The 15,415-nt window shown below is 51.9% G+C and overlaps 2 protein-coding genes across 6 annotated transcripts in view; one reads left to right on the plus strand and one right to left on the minus strand.

Annotated features, from left to right (window-relative positions):
• The window catches only part of LOC110526882 (GATOR complex protein WDR59), a 74,793-nt gene extending 73,208 nt beyond the window's left edge, over positions 1-1,585 (minus strand). For all 5 annotated transcript variants that reach the window (XR_005052357.1, XM_036981653.1, XM_036981652.1 and 2 more), the window contains exon 1: positions 1,483-1,585. Coding sequence is in view for 4 of the 5 variants with exons in the window: in XM_036981653.1 (XP_036837548.1) it covers positions 1,483-1,536 (54 nt within the window). In the remaining variant the exon portion in view is untranslated. The remainder of the gene's footprint in view (positions 1-1,482) is intronic.
• On the plus strand, positions 1,573-15,414 carry LOC110526880 (NIN1 (RPN12) binding protein 1 homolog). The gene is made up of 9 exons (XM_036981657.1): positions 1,573-1,730; positions 1,986-2,118; positions 2,288-2,421; positions 3,681-3,752; positions 4,606-4,788; positions 6,479-6,748; positions 7,011-7,108; positions 8,390-8,534; positions 14,888-15,414. Exons 1-9 carry the CDS (start codon positions 1,638-1,640, stop codon positions 15,149-15,151), a joined length of 1,392 nt encoding a protein of 463 aa, XP_036837552.1. The 5' UTR covers positions 1,573-1,637; the 3' UTR covers positions 15,152-15,414.
• The last annotated feature ends 1 nt before the right edge of the window (position 15,415 follows it).

The raw sequence follows: 15,415 nt of genomic DNA on the forward strand, positions 1-15,415 counted from the left end.
TATACAGGGGGTACCGGTACAGAGTCAATGTGGAGGCTATATACAGGGGGTACCGGTACAGAGTCAATGTGGAGGCTATATACAGGGGGTACCGGTACAGAGTCAATGTGGAGGCTATATACAGGGGGTACCGGTACAGAGTCAATGTGGAGGCTATATACAGGTTGTACCGGTACAGAGTCAATGTGGAGGCTATATACAGGGGTACCGGTACAGAGTCAATGTGGAGGCTATATACAGGGGGTACCGGTACAGAGTCAATGTGGAGGCTATATACAGGGGGTACCGGTACAGAGTCAATGTGGAGGCTATATACAGGGGGTACCGGTACAGAGTCAATGTGGAGGCTATATACAGGGGGTACCGGTACAGAGTCAATGTGGAGACTATATACAGGTTGTACCGGTACAGAGTCAATGTGGAGGCTATATACAGGGGTACCGGTACAGAGTCAATGTGGAGGCTATATACAGGGGGTACCGGTACAGAGTCAATGTGGAGGCTATTTACAGGGCGTACCGGTACAGAGTCAAACTGCTCCACCACAGCCCCGTCAATGAGAAGGGGGGCGTACTCTGGACTTCCTGACCGGCCGCCCCCCAGGTGGTGAGGGTAGGTAACAACACATCTGCCACACTGATCCTCAACACGGGCCCCTCAGGGGTGCGTGCTTAGTCCCCTCCCATCGATCTCGTATCACCATCCATATTGGATTTCTATTTGACATATATTTTCCATCTCTGCTGTGATTGTTCACAAACGTTCTGAAACGTTCTATTCTGATAGTTTCTACAGATTGTAAATTAAAGTTAAACATTTTTTTTTTTTTAAGTATTATTGAGCGATTGGCTATGACTTTTTAAAACCCCCAGCAGTGCTATCTGCAGAGTTATCTCCAGGTAAATGTTGCAATTCTTCAGCCATTCCTGGACCTGTGACGTAAAATGACTACTATTATTAAGTAACATGTGTGGTTAGTTTACTAGGCAATGAAGAGCATGTGAGCATTATGATGCAGAGGGCCAGTTTAAAACCATTTAGCCAGCAGCATCTGAGTCAGCAGAGCAGCATGTTTTGTTAGTATTTGTTTTTTCATGCTAAATCTTGCTGCGACATCTTGTGCACGGAACAATGTCTGAACACTGGATGTGTGACCTGGTGCATTAACAATGTCTGTACACTGGATGTGTGACCTGGTGAAACAAAACAATGTCTGTACACTGGATGTGTGACCTGGTGCATTGGACCTGCTGAAACAAAAATCCAACAATCCTGCGACTGAGTGTGACATCATTTAACTGTGACACTTTCAGATACTCTCTGACTACTCAGAAAGATAAAAGCTCCCACCTGTTTCACTAGGAACAGCATGACAACACCACAGACAGAAGGGGAAAGTTATACATCTCTTTGGCAACATATTGCGCATTAGCTAGCTACATGTCACCCAACTCTGAATTAAACCCTGTTTTACTCAAGTACCTGCGCATCTCGCAATTCCACCACCACATTCTCACTACTCCAGCGAGCCGCCATCTTCCTCTACGGCAACAACATCAACAAGACCTCACACGACGCCCTGTCTCTCAAATCACGGACAGCGCGAGGACTACTTCCTGTCTTCTGATTGGTTGGTGATGATGCGGACGTCGCTATCCAAGATGGCCGCTACCATGGTGGAACATGTTGTCGTAGACGCAGGAGGATTTTTGAAGAAAGCACTTCTTCAGGTGAGGTTTAAACTGTGTCACATATCAGTAGATATGTTCTTCAGGTGTTCCGTCCCCCAGGATCAGAAGTATTTAATACGAATAACTTTTTATCACAAACTGCGTGCTTGATGTCAGGTCTGGATAGCTAGTTAACGTGGTTCATCCTGTTTAAATGGCCACATCAACATCATGTAGCTGCGTATATTATGATTTATACATTACTGTAAATATTGCCCTCCCCCCAATATTTATATATATTTATTTATTTTGTAGGACATTGGGAAGAATATCTACACGCTGAAGGATGTAGTAGAGGAAATTAGAGACAAGCCAACCCGGAGGAGCCTGTCATTCCTACCATATCAACTCAACTTCAGAGAGCCGTACCCAGAGGACATCAGATTAGGTAGCTAAGGTTTTTTAAATGACTCATTTGGTCAGTTTTGGTTGTTTGATTTGTTGTACTGGATATTTGTTTCTGTAGACAAATCTGCCTCTCCAACATCACTTCTATAGTTGTTGATGGTATTTCATGAATTGTGATGCTGGTACTGAGTGTTGAGGTCTGTGTTCAGTGACTGAGTTCTCCAAGAAGACTGGAGACTACCCCAGCCTATCTGCCACAGACATCAAGGTGTTGGCTCTGACATACCAGTTGGAGAGGGAAAACGTTGGGACGGACCACCTGAAGAAAGAACCTGAGGTCAAGGTAAGACGGGGAACAATGAGATCTGAGTTCAAGGTAAGACAGGGAACCATGAGATCTGAGTTCAAGGTAAGACAGGGAACCATGAGATCTGAGGTCAAGGTAAGACCGGGAACAATGAGATCTGAGTTCAAGGTAAGACAGGGAACAATGAGATCTGAGGTCAAGGTAAGACCGGGAACAATGAGATCTGAGTTCAAGGTAAGACAGGGAACCATGAGATCTGAGGTCAAGGTAAGACCGGGAACAATGAGATCTGAGGTCAAGGTAAGACCGGGAACAATGAGATCTGAGGTCAAGGTAAGACAGGGAACCATGAGATCTGAGGTCAAGGTAAGACCGGGAACTATGAGATCTGAGGTCAAGGTAAGACCGGAAACAATGAGATCTGAGGTCAAGGTAAGACAGGGAACCATGAGATCTGAGGTCAAGGTAAGACCGGGAACAATGAGATCTGAGGTCAAGGTAAGACCGGGAACAATGAGATCTGAGGTCAAGGTAAGACCGGGAACAATGAGATCTGAGGTCAAGGTAAGACCGGGAACAATGAGATCTGAGGTCAAGGTAAGACAGGGAACCATGAGATGTGATCCGAAATGGAACCCGATTTTCTTTCTGCACTATATAGGGAATAGGGTCCCATAGGGCTCTGGTCTAAAGGAGTGCACTATATAGGGAATAGGGTCCCATAGGGCTCTGGTCTAAAGTAGTGCACTATATAGGGAATAGGGTGCCATAGGGCTCTGGTCTAAAGTAGTGCACTAATGTAGGGAATAGGGCTCTGGTCTAAAGTAGTGCACTATATAGGGAATAGGGTGCCATAGGGCTCTGGTCTAAAGTAGTACCACTAATGTAGGGAATAGGGCTCTGGTCTATAGTAGTACCACTATATAGGGAATAGGGCCCTGGTCTAAAGTAGTGCACTATATAGGGAACAGGGTGCCATGTGGGACACAAACCAGTGAAACAGACTAGTTATCACACAGAACCCTGAGTATTGTCAGCGTTTCAATAGGTCCACATCACAGAACCCTGAGTATTGTCAGCGGTTCAATAGGTCCACATCACAGAACCCTGAGTATTGTCAGCGGTTCAATAGGTCCACATCACAGAACCCTGAGTATTGTCAGCGGTTCAATAGGTCCACATCACAGAACCCTGAGTATTGTCAGCGGTTCAATAGGTCCACATCACAGAACCCTGAGTATTGTCAGCGTTTCAATAGGTCCACATCACAGCTTTGACATGTAGTCTGTCGTCAGGTCCAGGTGTGCAGTACAAGGAGACATCCAGAGGCTCCCGTTGGCGTGGCAGGGTTCCACTTCCCCTCAAAGGTACAGTATTTTAAAAGTGTTTTAATTTATCTGTTATTTTACCAGGTCAGTTGACTGAGAACATTCTCATTTGCAGCAACGACCTGGGGAATAGTTACAGGGGAGAGGAGGGGGATGAATGAGCCAATTGTAAACTGGGGATTATTAGGTGACCGTGATGGTTTGGGTGCCAGATTGGGAATTTAGCCAGGACACCGGGGTTAACACCTCTACTCTTACGATAAGTGCCATGGGATCTTTAATGACCTCAGAGAGCCAGGACACCGGGGTTAACACCTCTACTCTTACGATAAGTGCCATGGGATCTTTAATGACCTCAGAGAGCCAGGACACCGGGGTTAACACCTCTACTCTTACGATAAGTGCCATGGGATCTTTAATGACCTCAGAGAGTCAGGATACCCGTTTAACGTCCCATCTGAAAGACGGCACCCTACACAGGGCAGTGTCCCCAATCCCTGCCCTTGGGCATTGGGATATTTTCTTTTAGACCAGAGGAACGAGTGCCTCTTACTGGCCCTCCAACACCACTTCCAGCAGCATCTGGTCTCCCATCCAGGGACTGACCAGGACCAACCCTGCTTAGCTTCAGAAGCAAGCCAGCAGTGGTATGCAGGGTGGTATGCTGCTGGAAAGTCCAAACAATGACATGAAATCAACTCTGTTGTTAACTAGAGTACTGATCCGTATGCATGTTGAGATGTTAGACTAAGTAAATGAACAACCTACAAATACATCTAGAATAACCATGTGAATGGGGAACCATGTGGGATGATCATTGGTACAAATCAATCACTTCTGTCAACATCTAGAATAATAGTTAAGAGTTCTCCTCTTCTCCCCCGTGGTCCAGAGGCCAGCTGATGGGCTGTTCAGTGGCAGACAGACACCAGCTGATGGGCTGTTCAGTGGCAGACAGAGGCCAGCAGCACAGACACAGCACAGCTATAACCCTCCAGAGATCGGAGAGTACAACAGCTTCCAGTTCTGGAGGAATCCTCTGCCCTGCTTTGACACTGACCTGCTGGAACTAGTGGTGAGTAGAACACACACTACCTCTGACCTGCTATAACTAGAACACACACACTACCTCTGACCTGCTATAACTAGAACACACACTACCTCTGACCTGCTATAACTAGAACACACACTACCTCTGACCTGCTATAACTAGAACACACACTACCTCTGACCTGATATAACTAGCACACACACACTACCTCTGACCTGATATAACTAGCACACACACACTACCTCTGACCTGCTATAACTAGAACACACACACACTACCTCTGACCTGCTATAACTAGAACACACACACACTACCTCTGACCTGCTATAACTAGAACACACACTACCTCTGACCTGCTATAACTAGAACACACACTACCTCTGACCTGCTATAACTAGAACACACACACACTACCTCTGACCTGCTATAACTAGAACACACACTACCTCTGACCTGCTATAACTAGAACACACACTACCTCTGACCTGCTATAACTAGAACACACACTACCTCTGACCTGCTATAACTAGAACACACACTACCTCTGACCTGCTATAACTAGAACACACACTACCTCTGACCTGCTATAACTAGAACACACACTACCTCTGACCTGCTATAACTAGAACACACACTACCTCTGACCTGCTATAACTAGAACACATACACTACCTCTGACCTGCTATAACTAGAACACACACTACCTCTGACCTGATATAACTAGCACACACACTACCTCTGACCTGCTATAACTAGAACACACACTACCTCTGACCTGCTATAACTAGAACACACACTACCTCTGACCTGATATAACTAGCACACACACACTACCTCTGACCTGCTATAACTAGAACACACACACACTACCTCTGACCTGCTATAACTAGAACACACACTACCTCTGACCTGCTGCAACTAGAACACACACTACCTCTGACCTGCTGCAACTAGTGGTGAGTAGAACACACACTACCTCTGACCTGCTATAACTAGAACACACACTACCTCTGACCTGCTATAACTAGAACACACACACTACCTCTGACCTGCTATAACTAGAACACACACACTACCTCTGACCTGCTATAACTAGAACACACACACTACCTCTGACCTGCTATAACTAGAACACACACTACCTCTGCTCTGAGCCACAGTGTCCTCTGAGCAACATGTCATCAGGGGTCCTGTCCTACTGCAGTTGTCCTCTGAGCAACATGCCATCAGGGGTCCTGTCCTACTGCAGTTGTCCTCTGAGCAACATATCAGGGGTCCTGTCCTACTGCAGTTGTCTTCTGAGCAACATGCCATCAGGGGTCCTGTCCTACTGCAGTTGTCCTCTGAGCAACATGCCATCAGGGGTCATGTCCTACTGCAGTTGTCCTCTGAGCAACATGTCATCAGGGTTACTGTCCTACTGCAGTTGTCCTCTGAGCAACATGCCATCAGGGTTTCTGTTCTACTGCAGTTGTCCTCTGAGCAACATGTCTTCAGGGTTCCTGTCCTACTGCAGTTGTTGCAGGGTTGAACCATGTGATGGAAACATTCAAACATTTGGACAGATTGACACACAGTCGTCAAAGATGGATTCACAATGATTCACCTCTGTCTCTCTGTCTGCCTCTGTCTCTCTCTCTGTGTCTCTCTCTGTCTCTCTCGGTCTCATTGTCGGTGCTGATGAATTGATGTGGTCCTTGTTATTTACCTGCAGAACATTGAGGACCTGTCAATATCAGACAGTGGAGCAGCAGACACTGTCCACACAGAACCTGAGAGGAGGTCAGAGGAACACAAACACTCAAAGAATCATTCAGAGGAGGACGGCAGTGGATCGGAGGAGGAAGATGAGGAGGAGGAGGAGGAGGATGGCGGCGGTTGGATCACCCCTAGCAACATTAAACAGGTCCAGATGGAGACGGGGATCTGGGCGTCGCCTGCGGACGTTAAAGTGGCGTGTCTCACCACCGACTTCGCTATGCAGGTACTGAGGCCCAAATGGACCCCTTGATAGTGCACTACTTCTAACCAGGCCCCATAGGTAGTGCATAAGTAGTACACTATAGGGAATTGGGTTGCCATTTGGGACAGCAAACTCATCTTTGTCTACGTAACTGTCCCCGGGTGGTAATAGTTGACGCTGATTACTTAAAGTTGATTACATTCTGTTGAGACCCCATTTTAGATTGATACATTCAGAACCATGCGGTTGGTCGACTGTTGACTGAAACTGGTTTGTTCAACAGAACGTCCTGATTCAGATCGGGCTCCATGTCCTCTCTGTGAATGGGATGCTCATCAAACAGTCCAGGAATTACATCCTGCGATGCCACGCCTGTTTTAAGTGAGTACCTCTTCCACGCTGACCAGAACGGTCTCGTCGTAAAATACATTTACAAATCCATGTTATTCAATTATTACACCCACACTGCCTGGCGCGCGCCAACCTGCGTCTGCATTACCAAGGGATAAAATAGTCCTGCCTCTCCCATCTCCTCATTGGTTTATAGAAGCACGTGCCATCTCCTCATTGGTTTATAGAAGCAGGTACCCGCGTGCCATCTCCTCATTGGTTTATAGAAGCAGGTACCATCTCCTCATTGGTTTATAGAAGCAGGTCCCATCTCCTCATTGGTTTATAGAAGCACGTGCCATCTCCTCATTGGTTTATAGAAGCAGGGCACATCTCCTCATTGGTTTATATAAGCAGGTACCCACCGTCCCATCTCCTCATTGGTTTATAGAAGCACGTGCCATCTCCTCATTGGTTTATAGAAGCAGGGCACATCTCCTCATTGGTTTATATAAGCAGGTACCCACCGTCCCATCTCCTCATTGGTTTATAGAAGCAGGTACCCACGTGCCATCTCATTGGTTTATAGAAGCAGGTACCCACATGCCATCTCCTCATTGGTTATACCCACATGGGTGATTGAAAGACGAAATGTTTTGCCAGTCGTTGTGGTAATACTATGAAAGTGTAGATGCCAATCACCATATAAGTCCAAAGATGAAAAAGCCTGGAAGGAGGAGAGATGACTAGAAACGATTCGGTTGACCGTTTTATGTGTGGATTAATTGTCGGAGTAGAGGACCTTGTGCATTTCAGGTAAAATAACAGGACAAATTAGCTAGCAACAGCAAGCTAGCTAAATAGGACAAATTAGCTAGCAAGTGCAAGCTAGCTAAATAGGACAAATTAGCTAGCAAGTGCAAGCTAGCTAAATAGGACAAATTAGCTAGCAAGTGCAAGCTAGCTAAATAGGACAAATTAGCTAGCAAGTGCAAGCTAGCTAAATAGGACAAATTAACTAGCAAGTGCAAGCTAACTAGCTAAATTGCCATAGATGTTTAATGCTTTTCGACCTGTCCCCAAATGAATGTCATCGGTTCAGTTTGTTTTGATATTGTGATCGCGTTTTGGTGTCGGGGGACAAAATCCATTTACGCACGACGGCGCAGCCTGTCTGGGTTCCGTGTTCGCAGTAAATACAAACACCCGTTGATGTCACGGAGTTTTTAGTAATTAGACCACTTCTTAAATATTAGGAAACTTGTTCTCAACCTTGGTCTTTAAGAAGCTTAATTCAAACGGATAGTCTGACCTTTTCTCTCTTTGTTGTAGGACCACCACCAACATGAATAAGGTTTTCTGTCCACACTGTGGCAACAGAACGCTGAAGAAGATAGCCGTGACTGTCAGCGAGGACGGAAACATCCAGATGCATTTCTCAAAGAACCCCAAAGTGCTCAACCCCAAAGGGAAGAGGGTAAGTGGATGAAATAGTACCAGACCCACATCATACTGTAGTAGGAAACATCTTCAACCCCAAGGGAAGAGGGTAAGTGGATGAAATGGGACCAGACCCACATCATACTGTGGTAGGAAACACATCTTCAACCCCAAGGGAAGAGGGTAAGTGGATGAAATGGGACCAGACCCACATCATACTGTGGTAGGAAACACATCTTCAACCCCAAAGGGAACAGGGTAAGTGGATGAAATGGGACCAGACCCACATCATACTGTGGTAGGAAACACATCTTCAGATGTGCAGCTTCTACATGTTGTTGCTGTAGTCAGTCGGGGAAAGGGGGGGGGGGGGGGGGGGATACCTAGTCAGTCGGGGAAAGGGGGGGGGGATACCTAGTCAGTCTGGGAAAGGGGGGGGGGGGGGATACCTAGTCAGTCTGGGAAAGGGGGGGGGATACCTAGTCAGTCTGGGAAAGGGGGGGGGGGGGGGATACCTAGTCAGTCGGGGAAAGGGGGGGGGGGGGGGATACCTAGTCAGTCGGGGAAAGGGGGGGGGGGGATACCTAGTCAGTCTGGGGAAAGGGGGGGGGGGGGATACCTAGTCAGTCTGGGGAAGGGGGGGGGGGATACCTAGTCAGTCTGGGAAAGGGGGGGATACCTAGTCAGTCTGGGAAAGGGGGGGATACCTAGTCAGTCGGGGAAAGGGGGGGGGGGGATACCTAGTCAGTCTGGGAAAGGGGGGGGGGGGGATACCTAGTCAGTCTGGGAAAGGGGGGGGGGGATACCTAGTCAGTCTGGGAAAGGGGGGGGGGGATACCTAGTCAGTCTGGGAAAGGGGTGGGGGGGGATACCTAGTCAGTCGGGGAAAGGGGGGGGATACCTAGTCAGTCGGGGAAAGGGGGGGGGGATACCTAGTCAGTCGGGGAAAGGGGGGGGGGATACCTAGTCAGTCTGGGAAAGGGGTGGGGGGGGATACCTAGTCAGTCGGGGGGGGGGATACCTAGTCAGTCGGGGAAAGGGGGGGGGATACCTAGTCAGTCGGGGAAAGGGGTGGGGGATACCTAGTCAGTCTGGGAAAGGGGGGGGGGGGGGATACCTAGTCAGTCTGGGGAAGGGGGGGGGGATACCTAGTCAGTCTGGGAAAGGGGGGGATACCTAGTCAGTCTGGGAAAGGGGGGGATACCTAGTCAGTCGGGGAAAGGGGGGGGGGGATACCTAGTCAGTCTGGGAAAGGGGGGGGGGGGGATACCTAGTCAGTCTGGGAAAGGGGGGGGGGGATACCTAGTCAGTCGGGGAAAGGGGGGGGGGGATACCTAGTCAGTCTGGGAAAGGGGGGGGGGGGGGATACCTAGTCAGTCTGGGAAAGGGGGGGGGGGATACCTAGTCAGTCTGGGAAAGGGGGGGGGGGATACCTAGTCAGTCTGGGAAAGGGGTGGGGGGGGATACCTAGTCAGTCGGGGAAAGGGGGGGGATACCTAGTCAGTCGGGGAAAGGGGGGGGGGATACCTAGTCAGTCGGGGAAAGGGGGGGGGGATACCTAGTCAGTCTGGGAAAGGGGTGGGGGGGGATACCTAGTCAGTCGGGGGGGGGGATACCTAGTCAGTCGGGTAAAGGGGGGGATACCTAGTCAGTCGGGGAAAGGGGGGATACCTAGTCAGTCGGGGAAAGGGGGGGGGGATACCTAGTCAGTCGGGGAAAGGGGGGGGGGGGGGATACCTAGTCAGTCGGGGAAAGGGGGGGGGGATACCTAGTCAGTCGGGGAAAGGGGGGGGGATACCTAGTCAGTCGGGGAAAGGGGGGGGATACCTAGTCAGTCGGGGAAAGGGGGGGGGGATACCTAGTCAGTCGGGGAAAGGGGGGGGGATACCTAGTCAGTCGGGGAAAGGGGGGGGGGATACCTAGTCAGTCGGGGAAAGGGGGGGGGGATACCTAGTCAGTCGGGGAAAGGGGGGGGGGATACCTAGTCAGTCGGGGAAAGGGGGGGGGGGATACCTAGTCAGTCGGGGAAAGGGGGGGGGGTACCTAGTCAGTCGGGGAAAGGGGGGGATACCTAGTCAGTCGGGGAAAGGGGGGGATACCTAGTCAGTCGGGGAAAGGGGGGGGATACCTAGTCAGTCGGGGAAAGGGGTGTGGGATACCTAGTCAGTCGGGGAAAGGGGGGGGGGAATACCTAGTCAGTCGGGGAAAGGGGGGGGGATACCTAGTCAGTCGGGGAAAGGGGGGGGGATACCTAGTCAGTCGGAAAGGGGGGGGGGATACCTAGTCAGTCGGGGAAAGGGGGGGGGATACCTAGTCAGTCGGGGAAAGGGGGGGATACCTAGTCAGTCGGGGAAAGGGGGGGGGACACCTAGTCAGTCGGGGAAAGGGGGGGATACCTAGTCAGTCGGGGAAAGGGGGGGGGATACCTAGTCAGTCGGGGAAAGGGGGGGGATACCTAGTCAGTCGGGGAAAGGGGGGGGGATACCTAGTCAGTCGGGGAAAGGATACCTAGTCAGTCGGGGAAAGGGGGGGGGGGATACCTAGTCAGTCGGGGAAAGGGGGGGGGATACCTAGTCAGTCGGGGAAAGGGGGGGGGGGGATACCTAGTCAGTCGGGGAAAGGGGGGGGTACCTAGTCAGTCGGGGAAAGGAGGGGGGGATACCTAGTCAGTCGGGGAAAGGGGGGGGGGGGTACCTAGTCAGTCGGGGAAAGGGGGGGGGTACCTAGTCAGTCGGGGAAAGGGGGGGGATACCTAGTCAGTCGGGGAAAGGGGGGGGATACCTAGTCAGTCGGGGAAAGGGGGGGGATACCTAGTCAGTCGGGGAAAGGGGGGGGAGGATACCTAGTCAGTCGGGGAAAGGGGGGGGGGGGTACCTAGTCAGTCGGGGAAAGGGGGGGGGGTACCTAGTCAGTCGGGGAAAGGGGGGGGGGTACCTAGTCAGTCGGGGAAAGGGGGGGGGGATACCTAGTCAGTCGGGGAAAGGGGGGGGATACCTAGTCAGTCGGGGAAAGGGGGGGATACCTAGTCAGTCGGAAAGGGGGGGATACCTAGTCAGTCGGAAAGGGGGGGATACCTAGTCAGTCGGGGAAGGGGGGGATACCTAGTCAGTCGGGGAAAGGGGGGGATACCTAGTCAGTCGGGGAAGGGGGGGATACCTAGTCAGTCGGGGAAAGGGGGGGGATACCTAGTCAGTTGGGGAAAGGGGGGGATACCTAGTCAGTCGGGGAAGGGGGGGGGATACCTAGTCAGTCGGGGAAAGGGGGGGGGGGGATACCTAGTCAGTCGGGGAAAGGGGGGGGGGATACCTAGTCAGTCGGGGAAAGGGGGGGGGATACCTAGTCAGTCGGGGAAAGGGGGGGGGGATACCTAGTCAGTCGGGGAAAGGGGGGGGGGATACCTAGTCAGTCGGGGAAAGGGGGGGGGGGATACCTAGTCAGTCGGGGAAAGGGGGGGGTACCTAGTCAGTCGGGGAAAGGGGGGGGGTACCTAGTCAGTCGGGGAAAGGGGGGGATACCTAGTCAGTCGGGGAAAGGGGGGGGATACCTAGTCAGTCGGGGAAAGGGGGGGGGGAATACCTAGTCAGTCGGGGAAAGGGGGGGGGATACCTAGTCAGTCGGGGAAAGGGGGGGGGAATACCTAGTCAGTCGGGGAAAGGGGGGGGGATACCTAGTCAGTCGGGGAAAGGGGGGGGGGGGATACCTAGTCAGTCGGGGAAAGGGGGGGGGATACCTAGTCAGTCGGGGAAAGGGGGGGGGGGGGATACCTAGTCAGTCGGGGAAAGGGGGGGGGTACCTAGTCAGTCGGGGAAAGGGGGGGATACCTAGTCAGTCGGGGAAAGGGGGGGATACCTAGTCAGTCGGGGAAAGGGGGGGATACCTAGTCAGTCGGGGAAAGGGGGGGATACCTAGTCAGTCGGGGAAAGGGGGGGGGATACCTAGTCAGTCGGGGAAAGGGGGGGGGATACCTAGTCAGTCGGGGAAAGGGGGGGGATACCTAGTCAGTCGGGGAAAGGGGGGGGATACCTAGTCAGTCGGGGAAAGGGGGGGGATACCTAGTCAGTCGGGGAAAGGGGGGGGATACCTAGTCAGTCGGGGAAAGGGGGGGGGGGGATACCTAGTCAGTCGGGGAAAGGGGGGGGGGGATACCTAGTCAGTCGGGGAAAGGGGGGGGGTACCTAGTCAGTCGGGGAAAGGAGGGGGGGATACCTAGTCAGTCGGGGAAAGGGGGGGGGGGGTACCTAGTCAGTCGGGGAAAGGGGGGGGTGCCTAGTCAGTCGGGGAAAGGGGGGGGATACCTAGTCAGTCGGGGAAAGGGGGGGGATACCTAGTCAGTCGGGGAAAGGGGGGGGATACCTAGTCAGTCGGGGAAAGGGGGGGGATACCTAGTCAGTCGGGGAAAGGGGGGGGAGGATACCTAGTCAGTCGGGGAAAGGGGGGGGGGTACCTAGTCAGTCGGGGAAAGGGGGGGGGGGTACCTAGTCAGTCGGGGAAAGGGGGGGATACCTAGTCAGTCGGGGAAAGGGGGGGGATACCTAGTCAGTCGGGGAAAGGGGGGGGAGATACCTAGTCAGTCGGGGAAAGGGGGGGATACCTAGTCAGTCGGGGAAAGGGGGGGGATACCTAGTCAGTCGGGGAAGGGGGGGGATACCTAGTCAGTCGGGGAAGGGGGGGGGGATACCTAGTCAGTCGGGGAAGGGGGGGGATACCTAGTCAGTCGGGGAAGGGGGGGGATACCTAGTCAGTCGGGGAAAGGGGGGGGATACCTAGTCAGTCGGGGAAGGGGGGGGGGATACCTAGTCAGTCGGGGAAAGGGGGGGGGGGATACCTAGTCAGTCGGGGAAAGGGGGGGGGGATACCTAGTCAGTCGGGGAAAGGGGGGGGGGGTACCTAGTCAGTCGGGGAAAGGGGGGGGATACCTAGTCAGTCGGGGAAAGGGGGGGATACCTAGTCAGTCGGAAAGGGGGGGATACCTAGTCAGTCGGGGAAAGGGGGGGGGGGTACCTAGTCAGTCGGAAAGGGGGGGGATACCTAGTCAGTCGGGGAAAGGGGTGGGGGGATATCTAGTCTGTTTTATAACTGAATGCATTCAACTGAAATGTGTCTTCCACATTTAACCCATCTCTCTGAATCAGAGAGGTGCAGGGGATGCTGACTTAAACAACATCCACGGTACCCAGGGAACAGTGGGTTAACTACCTTGTTCAGGGGGCAGAACAACAGATTTTTACCTTGTCAGCTCAGGGATTCGATCCAGCAACCTTTCGGTTACTGATCCAGAGCTCTAACCATTAAGCTACCTGCAGACTAGCTTCTCCACTCTTACTGCTACAGATTAGCTTCTCCACTCTGTTACCGTAGCAGCTGCAGACTAGCTTCTCCACTCTGTTACCGTAGCAGCTACAGACTAGCTTCTCCACTCTGTTACCGTAGCAGCTGCAGACTAGCTTCTCCACTCTGTTACCGTAGCAGCTGCAGACTAGCTTCTCCACTCTGTTACCGTAGCAGCTGCAGACTAGCTTCTCCACTCTGTTACCGTAGCAGCTACAGACTAGCTTCTCCACTCTGTTACCGTAGCAGCTGCAGACTAGCTTCTCCACTCTGTTACCGTAGCAGCTGCAGACTAGCTTCTCCACTCTGTTACCGTAGCAGCTGCAGACTAGCTTCTCCACTCTGTTACCGTAGCAGCTGCAGAGTAGCTTCTCCACTCTGTTACCGTAGCAGCTGCAGACTAGCTTCTCCACTCTTACCGTAGCAGCTACAGAGTAGCTTCTCCACTCTGTTACCGTAGCAGCTGCAGAGTAGCTTCTCCACTCTGTTACCGTAGCAGCTACAGACTAGCTTCTCCACTCTGTTACCGTAGCAGCTGCAGGCTAGCTTCTCCACTCTGTTACCGTAGCAGCTGCAGACTAGCTTCTCCACTCTGTTACCGTAGCAGCTACAGACTAGCTTCTCCACTCTGTTACCGTAGCAGCTACAGACTAGCTTCTCCACTCTGTTACCGTAGCAGCTGCAGGCTAGCTTCTCCACTCTGTTACCGTAGCAGCTGCAGACTAGCTTCTCCACTCTGTTACCGTAGCAGCTACAGACTAGCTTCTCCACTCTGTTACCGTAGCAGCTGCAGACTAGCTTCTCCACTCTGTTACCGTAGCAGCTACAGACTAGCTTCTCCACTCTGTTACCGTAGCAGCTACAGACTAGCTTCTCCACTCTGTTACCGTAGCAGCTACAGACTAGCTTCTCCACTCTGTTACCGTAGCAGCTACAGACTAGCTTCTCCACTCTGTTACCGTAGCAGCTGCAGAGTAGCGTTCACCATTGCTTATTGTAAATGATTGAGGTGGAATGCTAATCTAGAGGGAGGAGCTAATGTCCGCTCTCTGTTCCCCGTAGTACTCCCTGCCCCTGCCACAAGGGGGCAAACACGGCAGCAACCCCCACCTGGTGGAGGACCAGCGTTTCCCCCAGCAGCGCGTGTCCCGTAAGGCCCGCCAGAAGACGGACGTCTTTAACCCAGACTACCTGGCCGGGGGCGGCTCACCTTTCTCTGATCACGACATCTACAGCCGCTCTGCCAACCTGCACATCACAGACGGCGCGGGCGGAGGGGGTCGGAGGCGGGCCAACCCCAACGCTGCCCGCAAGAAGAAATGTTGAAGAATCGGAAGCCATTTTCTACACGCCAAGTTCCACTAAAGAGAAATCCCAGAAACTGAACTGTGAAGATAGCTGGATTTAATACTGATGTTTTGTATAAAATTTAAAAAAATTGTAAGGTAAACTTAATGAATTCCATAATGTCATACAGTAACTAAACTACCAAGTTTGTAAAAGCCTGACGGTAATTTGCACTTTCAAGGCTTGTGTCTGTAACCTGCTCGGACATTTGATGCCCCTAATTAAACACACAGTTCAAGACGC

Source organism: Oncorhynchus mykiss, chromosome 6 (genome assembly GCF_013265735.2).
Source record: "Oncorhynchus mykiss isolate Arlee chromosome 6, USDA_OmykA_1.1, whole genome shotgun sequence".
NCBI lineage: Eukaryota > Metazoa > Chordata > Actinopteri > Salmoniformes > Salmonidae > Oncorhynchus > Oncorhynchus mykiss.

Excerpts from the sequence above, each read along its gene's own strand:
- LOC110526880 (XM_036981657.1), top strand. The coding sequence starts at position 1,638 with ATGATGCGGACGTCGCTATCCAAGATGGCCGCTACCATGGTGGAACAT. Across the intron at positions 1,731-1,985 it reads TGAAGAAAGCACTTCTTCAG|GACATTGGGAAGAATATCTA; the intron begins GTGAGGTTTAAA and ends TTTATTTTGTAG. Across the intron at positions 2,422-3,680 it reads AGAAAGAACCTGAGGTCAAG|GTCCAGGTGTGCAGTACAAG; the intron begins GTAAGACGGGGA and ends GTCTGTCGTCAG.